Consider the following 19,615-nt stretch of genomic DNA (forward strand, 5'->3'; position numbering starts at 1 on the left):
TTCCCCAACTTGTTCCCTACTTTTGTTTAAAATGTAGCCCTACTTTAACCCTGTTTTTTCTCAAAGGATTGCTTGAAAGACTGAATTGGATCAACTAGTTAAGAAATGTTTTAGTAAATTCCCAAGTCAATACATACATTTGTTCACAGGGAGTTACTGTAGTGATAAATAATATTTTCAAGATGGCAACTGTGGTGGACATATTTTATTTCAGATCGGCACCATTTTCATTTAGAACATATTTTCTGAATTGTTTCAATCAAACTTCATGTCAATACGAATATCTACTCAAGAAAATCAATAAGAAGAGTTTCATGATGGTCATCAGTTATATTTGATGTTAGAGAAACATCATGTTCATTTAGGAGTAATTAAACATTGAGATTAATCTGTGCACTGCAGCAGTGGTTCATGATTTTTCAATAAAATTATGAGGAAATGCAATATTCAAATAACTGCAAATGGATGTGGGACAATGGTCTACAGAAGGGCAAAAGTCCTGACTGGTGGGCTGTCTTTGAACGTATACTGAAACCTGTTGATTAACTAATCAAAACCGATCATAGTAAAGATCATAATGACCTTGAAAGACAGCTGACATATCCATGATTGGCTATTCTGGTTTTAACTTCTTACTTGCAAACAGGCCAACTTGTTAAATTGTTTTCTGACAGCTCCATTTTGTCAAATACAATCATACAGAACATAACCTGTTTGTACACTTTTACTAGGAAATGAGAAAAAGAAAAGACACCTTTAATAGTTTTTATTAATAAAAAATGTAAACTTGTCAATATTTACTACTAATAAAAAGAAAGACGAAGAACAATAAAATATGTACATGTGTGATAGATTGCTGATAAACTTTACTTCATATATGTACTGAATATAGCTATATATATATATATATATATATATATATATATATATATATATATATATATATATATATATATATTCAAGTGTTCAAAGAACAATTTATCCCTTTAAGTAATTCAAAATAAAAGTCCTGTTTATGTTTAAGGTGTATAACATCTTTGATGCATAAATGGAAATGCAGACACCAGAACAACATTCAATTACATGTTGTTTTCAAATACAGATTTATGTCACAGACCATCAAAAATGTCCTCTCAAAATGTTTTTATAAAACATGTATATAATACCTGTAAAAGCATGTAAAAACAAAATATAATTAATAATTATGAAAACAATTTCATAAACAAAAGCAGAGGTATGGACTTTTGAAGATATACAAGAATTCTGACAAATATTACCACAGTATGATGCAATGTACATATTTCTTCAATTATGTCTGCTAAAAGTATTTATATTATCAATTTTGTGGAAAGGACAGGCAGTCTCCATTTGAATTTCATTTTATAGTAATTTATCTATTCATGATCTTAAAGATGTCTTGCATATTTTCACTTGATACCAAGGTCACTGCCAATTATGCAGCTCATCAACACAGTTATTTCAGTGACAAAACTAAATGTTTTTACCCTAAATTAACTCCTACCCTGCATGCTGAGATTTAATACTGACTAATTATTGTTATGTATATAGATACCACATGATCCAAGTACACTTGATGTTGGCTGATTGGAGAATCATGCAGCAATGGTGCTACATAGGTGGCCACTAAGTACCAGCATGATACTGTCTCGAAATACATTGGCAAATTGACACACTAAACTTAGATGATACAGAATCACTCCTAGATAAGACTGGCTAACATTCTCTATAAAGAGCTTATTGTAATTTACTGGGCATCAACAAGAATGTTAAAAATAAGAATTAAAAACCAAAATCATGTTATGGATTTTGCTCAGAGCAGAGACTTCTTGAACAATGCCCTTCCACAATGCTGAGAGGTCTCAGGTCATCCACACACATCATGATTAATTTCAGTGTCATTTTGCTTTCAACACTTGCGCATGTACCGCAGTTTTTAAAAGATTTTGGAATTACTTCTAGTGAGGAGAGTAATGTTTGTGCTTTAGATGATTATATATTGTGCCAATACTTCAACCAAAGTGAGCTAATTCCATTGCACACAGGATGCATTTTGCCTTATGTTTTCCACTACTTTCTACCTCTGTAAAACTTTTGCAAGTTTCAATCACTTGTTTCTGGCAGTCTTTTTTATTTTACAAGCAATTTAAACCTTTTAATGCCATTGGTGATGTGCTTTAGTTGTTTAAACTTAAAATTGATTGTGTACACTTTTACAACATGACACTGATAAAACTAGGTAATTTTAAAATGTAAGCATGAAAGCCCTAAAGGACAGTCAGCAAGGGTTACATCAAAAGTTGACTGGCTGCTGTCCAACACTGGACAGTGGGCAAGGTACTGTTTGTGGATTGGTTTAGGTTGTAACATGCATTATTTTGCCATAATTTGTAAAAGTACAATGTTCTCACATTACAGAAAACCTCCAGTACACTGTTATCCCCGTTATATTGTATGCTTGGTCATGGAACCCATTAAATTGGTCATATTTTGTCATTGTATGATTACTAGATTGATTTCACTTGTAGTTCTTGTATTTTGTTGCAATAAGATACATCATGGTTGAATCATCCCTCTTTATAAGGTTCTCTCACTTACAGTGGGATGCTTTTAAGACTTCCATGAACTTCATTATAAAGAGAGAGCACTACATCCTACTGAGTCTTTAAATCATTGATGTTACTAATAACTGTATGCTGTAACCATGGAGATTAACTTTCTTATATTTTACATGACAATGTTTGGTTTCAGAAGACTTCACTATTTAAAACAAGTACAATTATAGCAGGATAAGTGAAAGTTCCTAGTCAATTCTGCCTCAAGACAAGTGCCTAACTTTCCAAGCCAATTTTCCTGCAGGACATATGGCTAACTTAACATTTTAAGGTCGCAACATTGTGCCAACCGTAGCAGTAAAAGTCTGTATGACACATGACATCATGATGGATGAAACATCTAAGTGTGTTCATTATGATGTCATACAACCATGTCATACCAAACAGCCAACGCCCTAGTACATAATTAAAAGAATATGTTTACTAATGTACTATATGATCCAATTACTGTACTTCTCCAGCACATACTGAAAATCTAGTGATAAAAACATGTAATGAAAAAAAATCATATTAGTGAACTATGTTTCATGTGCAGTCAACTATTACCCATCCTTCGATGTTTGATCCAGGGTTTGGAGGAGACAAAATTAAAAACCAACTGTGACTATCCATGATAAGCTAAAGTATTGCATCTAAACAAAATAAGTAAATAAGTCTAAATGAAATATCTTGCACTGAATTTCTCTTAAAACTTTCATTCAATGTAATGTATAATAATCACAATGACACATAGTATATACAAGTATAGTATTAAACAAAGATTCTCAAAGTTGTCTACATGTATCAAACTGATAATCATCCAAAAAATGACAAAACAGCTAAAAAATGTCTGTTCCTGAAATTCTTTTGCTAATTTCCATGATTTGTAGCAGGAGTGTAAAGTATCACTAACAAATTGTGATTGATTAAAGTGGTGACATATATCCCAACTTCACATGACAGACCCAAATAATATTTTAATTACCATATGTTACTCAACCAGTATAAATGTTCTATTTTATTGTGTCAGAAGTTCTGCTTCTGAATAAACCTCTATGACAGAAACATCCAGTCTAGATGTCCAATGACACACAAATATCATCTAGCAATTGTCAAGAGCGATGCATGAATTCTATTGAGTATACTCGATTTTTCTTTCATGCCAATGGATATTGTGCATGGTGACAAGAATAGACTCATAAAAGAAACTTACTGGATTCGTAAGTTAGATACTTTGTATCCTAATGGCCTTAATACCAATGCACTATATAAAATTGTACAATTTTTTTTTTAAATTGATATATTGTATATCCTTTATAACAATATAATTATATGTATGACTGTTTGTCTCTATTTTATTCTGTTATTTTACTGATTCAGGTTTCATTAGAGACTAATGTATCTTTTCGATCACGTCATATATATATATATAATTGTTATGATGATGCATATCATTTATGATGTTACATAATGATGTAATTGTTATTTTAAAATAAAAGATGTCATCCGTTTCTTTCAAAACATTTCGTGCCTGAAGAAGCATAAATGTGAAACTAGTTGCACAGAATTTTCGGCATATGTATTGCTTTTTTTATCCCAATTTTGAGTATAGGCGTAACATTCTCATTGTCAGAAAGTACAAAACTAGATATTTTGTAAGTGCTATTATTTATGGATTTCACCCTTTCATAAAAACTAAACATGAAAATATTTTAGATAATTTAAAAGAACTTTCAAGAATATTTCCATAACAATGTAATCATTTTGACATTTAGCTAAACTGAGCATTTTTGGCTATGTTGATTGTTATACTTGCTGATAAAACAATGCACAACTTACAACAGAAAACTGACAATCGTCATACTAGTATTTGGGCTAATGTGGTCTTAAACATGGCTACAAAAATGGTATAAAAATATCGGACAAATTTGTACATCACAGTGTGCAATCTGCTATGGAGAATCAGGAAATTATCAAACCATGTTTAAAAGTACTTCTGACGTATAAAAGCATAGCACTTAAATATTGGACCAAATATTCTTATAACAATATTGTCAACAGATATATCTGATAATCAGAAGTCATGTTCAACAAAATTTTACCAAAGGCAAAATACACAACAATATATCATTATATCACAGTAAACAATATACATTAAACTGTACTAATAAATTTAACACAGCAGCATATATCATTTATTACAACATACATCACTTGGTGTGCTTAATTCTGGCAATAAGAACCAACTATCATAATGATAACATGTGGATATAGCAATATATTTTGGCTGTCTCCTGGATGCTGCTATATTCAGAGTTTACTGTGCATTCAAATGCATAGCAGCAACACAAAAATGCACTTAGTACGCACTGATAAAAGAAAGAAAATCAAGGGATAAAAATGTACTAAAATCCATTACATCTAGCAAAATTAACCTGAAACAACAGACTAGCTTCTTCGACTAGGAGTGCCAAGCTAATGGTTTTGCTACAAAAAGCTTTTGGCAATAAATTAGTTGCTAGAAAATATGTGAAACTGAACCATTCTTAGAAAAACAGATAAGTAAACACACATGCAGCCGTCAAGGAAGTACATGTCAAGGTCACCCCACCGCTGTGAAAAATGGAGTATTTATTACGGTAGATAATGATAAGCGCATACTGAAGCCATACAAAAAATCTAGAGTTGGTGGGATAAAATGCCACTGAAACAAAAGTAGAGTAAAAGCTTTTACATTGATGTTAACATAGGGTGTAGACAGGTGTACAGACAGACACACACAGATGCCAAAGTGATCATTACATTAGGCTTCTGCAAAGGCAGCCTTGATGCAAAAATGGTATTGACTTATGCCATGTTTTTTTCAGCACTAAATAAAAATCCAAACTGAATGATGAATACATGTTGATTGCAAGAGTGAAAAAACTCAAAACGGTTTGATGAAGATGGGCTAATTTGCATGTTTTTTGCATGTAAAAACAAAAATTTCCTAGAAGAAAGATTTCAATGATGAGGAAAAAATGGCTAAAAAATAGGTCACTAACAGTGCATAAATATCACAAGTTTACAATGAAAACATAGATGGGTAATGTTACCTAAAAATATAATTTCTAACCTGATCCTAAATCAATTAAGAAATATACAAATATGAAATCTTCAATGCAAGTTTAAATTCCAACTGCTTTACAATTTTCACCTGCAGCCGCAAAGGTCTACGAAAACTAAGGGCTGTTGCTGTTGCAATTTTTGTAGCTCCTGAATTCATTCAATGATGCCAGAATAAAAACTTGTGTGTGATTTCTGATTTCTCTCAGGTCCAAAATCTGCCCCCACCACCCCACCTCCAACCCATAGAAAAAAAAATCATAAGAAAAATAAACAAAACAAACAATGTCAACATTCCTAATGCTATCCAAGAATTTCCAAATATTTTGTATATATTTTTTTACTTCAGTGAAGGCAAAAATCTTTTGAAGGCTGCTCCAGAAGTATATAGAGCTGACTGTCTAAAACCTTTCCTTCAGACAAATCAGCCAAGTATACTTGCTCTATCCAAAGAAGAAATGTTTAACTCTTATTTATTGTGATCACAGGTACTGCAAGCACTGTGTACATGTTGTACTCAAAAGATACTGCAAGCACAGTGTACATAATGAACTCATTGTGATCACAGATACTGCAAGCACTGTGTACATGTTGTATGCAGTGTGATCACAGATACTGCAAGCACTGTGTACATGTTGTACTCATTGTGATCAAAAGATACTGCAAGCACTGTGTACATGTTGTACTCATTGTGATCACAGATACTGCAAGTACTATGTACATGTTGTACTCTTATTGTGATGTTGTATTCATACTGTCACTGTATGTACAGTAGAACTTTGATTATCCATCAGGGTACGGGACTGAGACCACAACAGATAGACAGATAATAGAATATGTACATTAAAAATATTATACAGTGGTCTGGGTCATCAAAAAATCATAATATCTACATATGTACATGTACATGTTTTTAATATTTTGATGTACAATGCCCTGACAGTTAACAGAGGCTAATGGTTAATAGGGTGATGGATAATCAAAGTTCTACTGTACTGCAAGCACACTGTATATTTGGTACTTATTGTGACCACATTGTATTTTAACTGCAGGTTCTGCAAACACTGTTTGCATGCTGAGATCTTTATAAGACCACAGTTCTGCAAACAATGTGTATATCTCTTATTGGGCTGCAAACAATATATTATATACATGTTGTACTCTTACTGTGATCACAGGTACTGAAAATAATGAACATTTTATAGTTGTTACAAATTAAATAGGAGCCTGAACATTTTGTTTTGGGGAAATATTTAGAAAAATTCAGTTGGTATGGATATATTAATTCAATTTACTCATCTCAAAACAAAATCTATATCTAGACCAGGAGTACCAAGAGTCTGCAGAGCAGGGTGTTTTGCTTACAAACAATCTTCACATGTACGCATGCTTCCCACCCCTTGTATAAAATTTGAAAAACACATTAAAACTGAATCAAAACACTGACAAGTGACATCACTGTTGCAGGTATCCAACACCATTTGCTAATGTGGCCAAAAACAAAAAGTCACATTTTATCAGTTAATCTCAAGGTACCTTTAACTGGTCCAGGTTATTATGTTGTTATGGAAGTTTTGTAGTGGAAATCCAAATCCAAAAGAAATTTTGGGATGATGTTCTGAGTAACTAGGTTTATTTATATTTGATCCTCTCAGAGTCACTATCATGTTCTCAGAGTTGGTTTTTATTCATTCAGTACATGACTGTAAATACATACACATGTATATTGAAACTATTTTCTCCGAGACCTATAGTCTGAGAACAGTTATAAAGACATGAAAAGAGGATGCCAGTATCCTTGTACTTATAATATTACTCTGAAGAAACATGAACACCGATGAATGGTTTAGTACATATAATTAGCATATAATATCATTCCAAAATATATTTAATATAGATAATATCTTATCAATTTATGAAATACAATTTAATAAAAAACATATAACTCTTATGAAAGTTTCTGTTTCTGGTTTCTAATTTAATTTTAATTTCTAATCTTCCATACCTGAAATTGAAATATTTGTTGTTCTTTTAACATGAACTCAACACTTGATAACATTTGCTCATTTTATGTATCTTATCATTGACTGGCCATATTCCAGCCATATCCTGGCCGTATCCTGCAATGTAATATATATTTTCACTTTATACGGTCATTTTTAGAATATACAGCTACAGTTGGCTGGCTCACCAATCTGGAATGATGTCATGAAGAAACAACCAAACAAGCTAAAGTCAAGGGAGGTAATGTAGTTGGTAATTTCTGACAATCTAACACAGAAAATTTGTCTGATAATACACAGGAATTTCGTAATAATATATTTTACTGAAGAATCAGGTTGTTAATAGATGCATACTGCTTACTAAAAGCACAGAAAAATAATTTATTTCATTACTAATTTATTTATAATATAAAATTATTATACTAAAAGTATCTTCGTAGATTTTCATGCTGCTTGCTGGCTTGTAACTTTCTGTAAGCAGATGCACACATAAAGAGGTTTGTGTTTAACTGTGGAGTGCCTTGTCAACATTCCATACTTTAAGATCTTCCATTGCTTAGTAAATTGACTTTAACTGATTTTATTTATGTTGTTTATTTAATCGGCTTTAATGTATTTTAATCACTGCCTTGATATTAGTATATCTCTTTGAGAGATCTCTACAATTACCTTCATCATTAAGATTTTTGAAGAAATACAACTAAACCTGTTCATGTTACAGAGCAGAGAATACTTTAATATATATTGTTTGTTTGTAACATGGACTGAACAAAAACATTATTGACCCGGTTTTTGTAATTTCCTATCTATTGTGTTTACCATGAAGGGTGTGCACCTGTTTTTTTTTAAACTTATGAAATCATTGGAACATCTCTTTCCAATGTGAGTGAAAAAACTCTCTGAAATAGACTCAGAGATAATAATAGTGATACTTACCAGACTGACAAGTTTTTGGCCGATTAATAAGCACCTGCAATGAACAGATCTTTAAAAAAGATATATACTGAGGAAAAAAAACCTCAATACTATTTTAACCATCAATAAAACACTATCACATTCAATTGTTGATGTTATACCTGCAACTTTTTATTGAAAATAAAATTTTCAGTAGCTTCAAACTATTGCATGCACTGACATTAGGAGGACACATTGAGTTGTCACACCAACAAATTTATTATGATGTAAACACATCTAAGGGCTTGAGAGCAATTCAAAATGGTTAATATTTACATCAAAGGTCTTTTTCTAGCATATGTCAGAAACAGCTGAGGACATTCCAAATGTTACTAAATCAAGTGGACCATGCAGCCAGTATCTGCCTGCAAATTATGCAATGGCAAATCTGGGCCCAAACTGTTAAACACATTTGGGCTATTACAGGCATAAAATTATACACCATTTCTAAAATGTTGGCGTATTTTAAAAAAAAGATATTTTTACACAGCCACGGACCAAGCAACCCAAAATCACTTACAATGTCCAGGTTGAAGTACCTTTTTTTGCTCCTCTCTTATGTAATATCTCCAAGTTATGGTCCTTACATAAAAAGGTATAGGGAAACAAATTACCCTTCACTAACTGCCCCATAAAATAATTAATAGCTAAATGATTATTGAAAAATTCACAATGTACAATTTGATGACCATTTATTAAAATGCCCAAAGAAATGAGTATGCTGGTGGGTAAATTCTTTCAGTACAAAAGTTATTAAAATCAATTTTCATTACCACAACTGAAAACCTGTGTGGCACAGTTTTAGCAGGCTGTATAGAATTTTAAAAAAATATTACAAAATACAAACTTCACAATCCCTTTAAAATGTAGATTCAAGATAAACTCAATATTCATGTGCATAAATACATAAGACAAAATATGTACAATTTTATTTATAAGATGTCATTATCTATAAAAAAAAATTGTGCATCTACAAACTAATGCATAATTGTTTCTAAAAATAAACCTTTGAATCAAAAATGTATAATATATAAATGTAAAAAAATACCATGATTCCTTATTATAAACATGGAACATAAACGACAGAAAATTAAAATTAAAAAGTCTAACACATCCGTAAGATTACTTTACTAATTCATTTTCATCCATCAGCTATATATCTGATCAAAATGCAAGCAAAGTTTGCCTCCCTTGAAAATAAGCAACCATATTCTTTAGATAAATTCTAACTTGAAAATTATCTATTATTAACAATGCAAGCTCAAAATGTTCTTATCACATGAAACTTATTTATCAGAAGACAGATAAACAATGATGTGTTCCTGGTTAGCAGTGCCATAAGTGAGACATTTTTATTATGTACTGAAACTTGGAAAAAATAAAATTACATAATTTGATTTGCAATATACATGATCATCAAAGACAATTACAATTAAGACTGAAGATAATTAACTATTTCATTCATCTATTCATTCATTATAACTCGAGTTACAAGATCACTTTTCTCTGTTCAACCTCTATAAATATTTAACTTGGAAGTTAGTCAAAACATTAAGAAACTTTGCCTGAAGAACAAGCCCTCTCCCCCACAAGTAAAAAGACTGTAAATTAAATGTGACTGATATGTACTGTTAAATATCAAAGGTAATTTGATTCTTGAAAATCCTTTGGCATTAGGGATTGTGGGTAATGTTATGAAACCTTTGATCAGACAGATATTTGTATCAATATCTAATTACTGAATACATTCTGAAATTAATTACTGCAGCTTATCTGTTTGCAAAATAAAGAATCTTTCTCTCTTGTAAAAGCCAACGGGTACTTAAGCATCTGCAGACGGACTGATTTCACTAATCTCCAGGTAGGGTGTACGCCTGTTTCGTTCTTGATATCTGAGCATCTGTTGCATCATCTGCATCATCTGGTTAATATGGTGGCTATTTTGTGCCACTTGATCTCCCAGCTCATCCAGTTGAATCTGCATTTCTCCTCTAGTGTCATCTTTGACATCAGTGTTAACCTTACGACTGAAAATAGAGGTAATATATTTTATCATTATTTTTTCTTTCTTGGTTAATTGCAATAAAGATAAAGGCCTGAAACTTGATAGAAAGGCACCTAACAATACTTCATTCCAATCACCAAAGAGCATGTGATCAAAATCATGTAGCATGAAACAACACCAATGGCTTTAAAATTTTATTCTGAGTTTTCTTAAAAAGGCAACATTTGTTATTTTCCTACCTCATTCTATCTAATTAAAATATTTCCTTTTAAAATTATAAAGTCATATCTAAGCATGAAGATCAGGCCAGTTCAATCCAGCCTGGGAGTAAAAGTCATTTCTAAAGTAACAGTTTGATCATGTAGCATATTGACCAGTCAATAACATTTACCATGTTGACTGGTTTATACCATGTATCATATTTAACACTATGTACATATTTATTGGTCTATAACATGTACCAAATTTACCAGTCTATAACATGTACCAAATTTAGCAGTTTATAACATGTGCCATACTGACTGGTCTTTAACATGTACTAAATTTACCAGTCTATAACATGTACCAAATTTAGCAGTTCATATGTACCATACTGACTGGTCTTTAACATGTACCAAATTTACCAGTCTATAACATGTACTAAATTTAGCAGTTCATATGTACCATACTGACTGGTTTATACCATGCATCATATTTAACACTATGTACATATTTATTGGTCTATAACATGTACCAAATTTACCAGTCTATAATGTGTACCAAATTTAGCAATTCATAACATGTGCCATACTGACTGGTCTATAACATGTACCAAATTTACCAGTCTATAACATGTACCAAATTTAGCAGTCTTTAACATGTACCAAATTTACAAGTCTATAACATGTACCAAATTTACCAGTCTATAACATGTACCAAATTTAGCAGTTCATATGTACCATACTGACTGGTCTATGCCAGGTACCATATTTAACACCATTTCTGTATCATATTTACCAGTCTATAACATGTACCAAATTTGATTATCAGTCTTTAATGTGTACCAAATTTATTGATGTATAACACAATCCATATATTCCAGTTTATCACATGTACCATATTTACTGGTCTATAACATATATAAAATTTACCCGTCCATTTTATGTACCAAATTTACCACTTTACCATATTTACTACATTTACCAGTCTATAATATGTATCATATTCACTAGAGTATAATTAGTATCCAAACAATTAACAGTTCTGACCTAATTCTACAGTCACACAATGTACAGGCAGATAGGTATTGATGCTGTTTGTCTGCATATAATTTCAACTGAAATGCAGTGTGTCAGTTGAAATTGTCATTGTTGTGGGTATAATGCCATTTTTTTTCACATGATAGACTATACATGGCAAAAATTGGAATGTGAAATATATCCTTGTTAATTGTTTAAATTTTCATCAGGCTACACAGACAGGATCATCATTCAGACTTACATTGATTCCGGTGGTTTAAGATCACGGTTCCACATTATAAGAAAATTATACAGAAGAACTATATGATTCCAAGTGCTTCTGCTCTCTGTTGTGAAAAGTTTTCAACTGTTTTAGTTGCTGTTATTATGAAATATTTTACTCCAGTATTGAATAAGTAATTCAAGTAATGTTAAAGTGAATGAGCAGTTCGTATCACAGATTATAACTACGGTGATTCTTTTTAGTTGTTGCCAGTTTCACTTAGATTTTACTATTCCAAAATTCCATCCATATGTCTTTCTCTCACTGCCATACTCATACTTACGAGCTCAAAAGTGGCGAATCAGCACCTGACATCCCTTTTGCAAGATTTTCCTGCAGCTTTACTGATTCTTTGATGCTATCTAGGTCTTCTATTACTCTCTCCAGCCTGTAATTGAGTTAACAGTGAACCAGTTTACACTTTCTAGTAAAACCCAAAATAAGGAATTAATGTTACACTAAACAAGAGGTCTTGATATTGCTCACCTGGTAATCTGACATATGTCAACTGCAAATGGTTTCAAAATCATTTGAATAAAAAATTTTGAGCACACAGCTCCTGCAGCATCAATTGGTGTCATCTATCTTCTCTCCTAGACCATATAAACAGGATCACTTTTTATACATCAAAGGTACAAGTAATGTATACAGCTAGCAATATCCTCTAGATATCTCCCATGTCCCAGAGACTAGGCCATAATTTATAAATGAGACACTGTTAATAGGCCCACCCTTAAAACATATTAGTTATTAGCATTAAAAGGGGAGTTAATCTGTGCAATCAGCATGGATATCTGGGTCTTTCCTAGCCCAACTGGTGCCCTACCCTTGGAGTCTTAATTGGAAACTTCTGAGATTTAACACCCAAGAAATCTGTAGTCACTTAGAAATTAAGTTGTTGAATATGTGACCAGAGGCTTGTGGGTTTGAGTCACACTGATCAGTCAGGACTTTTATTTATAGACATGGGTTTCTTTCCTCTTAGTAATTTTAAAATGTGACAAGAAATCTGAGTCATTGGGATGATTTTTGTTGAAATTTTCTCCAATGCTGTTGATTGTATACATTATGAAAACGACTGCTTCAAGGTTTCTCTAGTTTCTGATGGCACATCTTCATTTGTCCAAAACTGAAAGTCCCATATCAGGACATTTTGTATCAAAGTTAATCAAATTTCGATTCAGCAGTTGTTTGAGGCAAAGTTGTGTAAAAGCAATGAGACACATTTAATTATATCCCGAAGATGACTGCCAAATGATAATGTACCTACTTTCCTTTCATATCATGTTGAGTCTTCTATATGATACTCGTTTCCTACAGCATAACAAATCCTTGTCATGGATATCACCACTGCTTATGTTGGATACTTTGGATGTAAAATGATCATTTTCAGCATAGGCAAAAGTACTTTTCTTTGATAATAATATGTTTAGGTGTACTGCTAGATATGTGCAAAAGCAAAAAATATGAAACTATAAATACTTGGAACTTGGTAAAGCCCACAAATCACATGAATAACAGTATCTCTATTCACCCAATTCTGTGCCCTTGGCTATATACATTAGGAGTGTGGACTTTGGGGTCACTGTTTTAACATGTCTACACAGAGTAGGCACAAAAAATGTACATTTCTTTAGCAAATACAGTTTATCATTTCTCACTGATAACATCCAGATCCAATCCAACTCAACTTAGCTGAATTCAGCCATCCAATCAACCAGTCAACAACTGATGTCACTAACACAAAATGAGCCACTGTAAACCTTATGGGACACAGTAATTTATATCAAGTTACCACATTATGTTATTCTCCTGATAATATACATGGTCTGATAAAGCTCGTGCCTTGAGCTTGTGCAGGTTACCACACTGCTTGGTCTGGATCACACTGCTTGGTCTGGACCACAATGCTTGGTTTGGACCAATGCTGTTATTTGCAGTATGGTAAGCAATACCAAATAATGCAATAAAAAAACCATCCTTCTCTTAAGGTACATTGTGTTTCATGTACAAAATACTACTACGACAAGCATGATTTACCACACAATGGTACATTACTTTTCATATACAAATACCTTAAAAAAAGCATCATCCCACATTGGTACATTACCTTTCATGTGTAGTGGTGACTTTTCTATCAACAGTTTCAAGTTCTAGTCTTTGGAAGCAACTCAAGTACTCTTCTAGTGCACTCTTTTCAAACAGTGTTAAGCGGTTATTGTCCTTGTCACTCAGTTCAAGCTCTGCAGAAAAACAGTACAATAATTTCATGGATATCTCTCTACCAAAATGTATGAAGATTTTAAAAAACAAAGTTAAAAATGACTGACATGCCATTTAGACCAATCTGTTAATCCCTACCAGTTGTAGAGTATGTAATTGGTATATCCAATAAAGTTCTATATCTAAGAATAGTGCAACTAGAGAGCTCTGGATCAGATTTAATAATTTCTATTATTTGATATTTAACACAATCTATGTTGTGGTCAATAAATTAAAATGCTTAAACACCAAGGAATCTATATCATTAAGGATATCCATCAAGTGCTTTTTTTATTCTCACTTGGAATTCCCTTTTAGTTTCACATATATTTCGTGCTGGTGAGTAAACAGATGGCATTTGTTTGGAACAGTGTCCCCATATATTTCATGCAGGTGAGTAAACAGATGGCATTCATTTGGTACAGTGTCCCCATATATTTCGTGCAGGTGAGTATACAGATTGCATTTGTTTGGTACAGTGTCCTCCTAGTTTTGAGGCTTCTCAGAGGATGGTGTTCCAAGCACTGACAAAATTAGGAGAATTATTGAATCTCGGGCATGGATTAATTTCTAATCCTCTAGCAATTTTCCTTTTAAAGCCACACTCTTGGGGCTGGTCAGACACCTTTTTAATTTCAGATATTTGGAAAGAAGGTTTCTCGCTTTGTTATTAAGCAGAATTGATTGGGACGGTAGTAGCAAACACTTCACATCTGGGAATTCTGTAACTGGTTCTTCCAGTTTTCTCTTTTTGCTCTGTATGTGTAGAAGAGCAGGACAAGAGTACTGATGCACTCTCATATTGACTCATTGGGCTCTCATTGGTTTTGGGATCCTGTAGATTGAATTCCCTCAGAGGGTCACCTTGACTTCTGATAGAATATAAACTTAGGGAAGATAGGGGCTGTTTGGATGTGGAGGCAAACCCTCCCAACTGCTGAGGTGTCCCAGTCACCCCCTTTCCTTGACTGGTCGCATTACTGTTATAACTCATTTGAGGGAATAATAAGGGTTGATTTGTTTGTTCAAATGATTTTTATTAACCAACCTATATTTTATACTTCTTAATCTTGGATCAAGTTCTGTTCAAGCTGTATAGAAAAACAGTACATTAATTTCATGAATATCAAACTATCAATATGTATCCAGATTTATATAATAAACCTAAATTATATTTATTGATCTCTGGATCAAAGTTGCCAAATAATGGAAAAAATGGCAGTAACTAGTTCAGCTGCAAATGAACTGATACTCCTTTCCACTTATGTTCGAAAAGTTAAAACAAAATACTAATCTGTTTATATATCACTGTATCTGTTTATATATCACTATATCTGTTTATATATCACTATATCTGTTTATATATCACTATATCTGTTTATATATTACTGTATATGTTTATATATCACTATCTGTTTATATATCACTATATCTGTTTATATATCACTATATCTGTTTATATATCACTATATCTGTTTACATATCACTGTATCTGTTTATATATCACTGTATATGTTTATATATCACTGTATCTGTTTATATATCACTATATCTGTTTATATATCACTGGATCTGTTTATATATCTGTTTTCCAGTTGGTGTATGTATGTATGTATGTATGTATGTATGTATGTACGTATGTTTAATCTATATTGTGTGCAAATGTTTGTCCATGACTGTAAGTACTTCTGATTATGGTCACATGTAAATAGAAAGTTTACATAGCATTTGAGTTCAAGGCCAGTCTTATTAACAATTAGACTTGGTTTGTCTGTTGGATTGCTTCACATCCTGTCATGATAAAGGTCACATGAACACACACACACACACACACACACACACATATATATATATATATATATATGAATTTGATAAGCAAATGACTCGTTCCCGTTTTAGTTCAGTCTGTGGGAATAAATCTGTAATCACAGTTTACAATTGTGTTGTTGAAATCATATAATTTAAGAGGAATTATTTAAAATCTTTTTGGAATGACTAATGTGCTCAGTGACTTTTGGATTAAAGTAATATGCTTTATTGGAGTGTCAACCATTGGATGCTGCTCTACTCAACTATCAGGATCATCTCCAGCAACAGGGCTACAACACACAGCAAATGGGATGCCTTCACTCCATTGCATTTTATGACATACACAACTCATTAAGCCTATTCTATATCCACAAAACTGCATCAGTATTGACACAGAACAGAGATAATCAAACTCAGCAAAGGTCTCATGAAAATTAAACTGCTTGCCAAATGTTTTCAAAATCAAATATTAAGTGGGTTATTATGCAGAAATAAATATGGGCTGGTTAATTCTGCTATAAATGACACAGAATGCTCACAATCAAACTCAGCCAAATTTGTAGGAAAATCAAGCTGCATACCAATGTTAGTTAAAGTCCAATATTAATTGAAAAACTTACCATGTTGAAATGAAAGTGGAAAAGATAGACAGTAGGATGGACAGGCCCAATTTATTCCCTTATAACCTCACTTTTCATAAAAAAGCAGGGACAACAATCAAGACTTGAAGAACAACAGCAGCCACAACAATCATCACACAGCATCTCAGAAACAAAAAAATGTGATGAAAAATCTCCAGAGCATCTCAGAAACAAAGAAACACAATGAAATCTGCAGGGCATCTCAGAAACATGATCAAATCTCCAGGGCATCTCAGAAACACAATGAAATCTCCAGGGCATCTCAGAAACAAACATGATGAAATCTCCAGAGCATTTCAGAAACACGATGAAATCTCCAGGGCATCTCAGAAAGAAAGAAACACCATGAAATCTGCAGAGCATCTCAGAAACACGATGAAATATCCAGGGCATCTCAGAAAGAAAAAAACACAATGAAATCTCCAGGGCATCTCAGAAACAAACATGAAATCTCCAGGGCATCTCAGAAAGAAAGAAATGCAATGAAATCTGCAGGGCATCTCAGAAACATGATGAAATATCCAGGGTATCTCAGAAAGAAAGAAACACAATAAAATCTCCAGGGCATCTCAGAAACCTGATGAAATCTCCAGGGCATCTCAGAAACAAAGAAACACAATGAAATCTGCAGGACATCTCAGAAACATGATGAATTCTCCAGGGCATCACAGAAACATGATGAAATCTCCAGGGCATCGCAGAAACAAACATGAAATCTACTGTAAAATTATATCTCATCATGACTGGGCAACAAAAGAAAAACAGCAGCAGCAACAAGAAGAAGAAATATTACATAACAAAGTATCGTTCAAACGTTCTTTCACTCTTGTACAGGGCACCTCGAAAAAAAGGATCACCATGAACTCTCCTGAGATACTGTGAAGTATATCTGTCATTACACTTCCACAAATTCTGGAATTTATAATGTTTATGAATTGACAAACATCTTGCAGCTGACAAGATAAAAATACATGTAACAAACAATATATTTTTCCATTGTAAATAATATTTTCACATATGTATTGTTAAGATTTTTTATTCTTATAAAAATTCTGTGATCTGCATGAGTACAAATATGGCATATATTGCAATAACTTACTAAATTCGTTCTTGGGCTTGGAAATCACACATCCACACTGGCGAAGGACATATCTGAGAAACCTAAATAAGTGGCTAAAAATGAGAAAAGGTGGGCACAAGAAAGGTCGGTCATAGTACTCATACACCAGAGAGAAGCGGTAGAATCTCCAGACGTTTTCAGACTGCTCCTGAACTTGCTGAAATGTGTAGCTGAAATTATATATATGAACATGTACAAGACAAATAAGTCCTAAAACAAAAAAGAGAGTCAGATGAAATTTTAGTACAGATAATCACTACAACCAACTTCTAAACACATTATTTATATTCCAAGATACATACCCACTGTTATTTTATAACAGTTATTCTGTATGATGTCTTGAAGTGAATGATATCATAGGGGCTACTGTAAATACAAACCTGACCATTTCCACAAATCATCTGCTGAAATTATATACGTCCTCTATTATACATTCTACAGAAGATTCAGTTGGAAAGTAACTTCATGAATCTTGCTAAATGCATGCCAGTCTAAGCTTCCTTATGATTATTGGGTTTCCAGTGCATAGCACGGAAAACTCAAACAGGCCAGGTGATCATACCTAATAATGCATGTCATTTTGCATTTGTAATATTTATGGCTACAACCATCCTGAAAAGCATGGGTAATTTAATAGCTAGTATTTTAACAAGATTAAGATAAAAAATAATAAAAATGAGAACTAATCTGAATATTCAATTCAATGTGTTAACTATTTCATACAGAAAGTGCTGATATTTCAACAGACATCATACACATCTAAGATACTATCATTTACCACATTAACTGTCTTTATCTACAGTGTGCATGTCTCTATGTACATGAAACAATGTCATTTACCATGTTTATTGTATTTACCAATATTGTTCATGTCTCTTATTGCAAAGAGGCAGTTACCATGCTTACCTGCATCATGTATGTCTCTTCTCGCATGAAGCATTACAATTTATTTACCTGCACTGTGCCTGTCTCCATGAAACACTACCATTTTATTTAGGTGATTAGCGAAGGTCTCACCTTGCACAAGAGACACTATCAGTTACTGTATTTATCGACATTGTGTATGTCTCCGCATGCACACAACACACTGCCATTTACCATATTTAATTGTGCACAACATCCAGTCATCTGCCAATATCAATAACCTTGTTCTGATGTCATGTAACGTGCTATCTGATTGAAATCATAGACAGATTGGACAGCAAAGATTCTGATCTGATGTTACTTGACATGATGGCAGACAGCAAAATACTCTGATCTTATGGCACTTGATGCGAGGGCAGACAACAAAGACTGACTGATTGAATGGTTATTTGATGTTATGGCAGACAGCAAAGTGTTTGGTCTGGTGGTACTTGATGTGATGGCAGACAGCAAATATTCTGATGTGATGGTACCTGATGTGATGTCAGATGGCAAAGACTGACTGATTGAATGGTTACTTGATGTGATGGAAGACAGCAAAAGACTGACTGATTGAATGGTTACTTGATGTGATGGCAGACAGCATAGACTGACTGATTAAATGGTTACTTCATGTTATGGCAGACAGCAAAAGACTGACTGATTGAATGGTTACTTCATGTTATGGCTACAACCATCCT

At 33.0% G+C, this 19,615-nt stretch overlaps 1 protein-coding gene across 1 annotated transcript in view; it reads right to left on the bottom strand.

The window, feature by feature from the left end:
- Positions 1-751: 751 nt before the first annotated feature.
- LOC149803623 (transient receptor potential cation channel subfamily M member-like 2) overlaps positions 752-19,615 on the bottom strand; it is a 155,179-nt gene continuing 136,315 nt past the window's right edge. Inside the window, exons 24-27 of the mRNA XM_089953363.1 lie at positions 17,991-18,181; positions 14,290-14,422; positions 12,463-12,567; positions 752-10,701 (exon numbers count right to left, since the gene is read on the bottom strand). Coding sequence (XP_089809489.1) covers positions 10,497-10,701; positions 12,463-12,567; positions 14,290-14,422; positions 17,991-18,181 — 634 coding nt within the window. The 3' untranslated portion in view covers positions 752-10,496. The remainder of the gene's footprint in view (positions 10,702-12,462; positions 12,568-14,289; positions 14,423-17,990; positions 18,182-19,615) is intronic.

Source organism: Sinohyriopsis cumingii, chromosome 3 (genome assembly GCF_028554795.1).
Source record: "Sinohyriopsis cumingii isolate HCF-2022 chromosome 3, ASM2855479v2, whole genome shotgun sequence".
In the NCBI taxonomy this organism is placed as follows: domain Eukaryota; kingdom Metazoa; phylum Mollusca; class Bivalvia; order Unionida; family Unionidae; genus Sinohyriopsis; species Sinohyriopsis cumingii.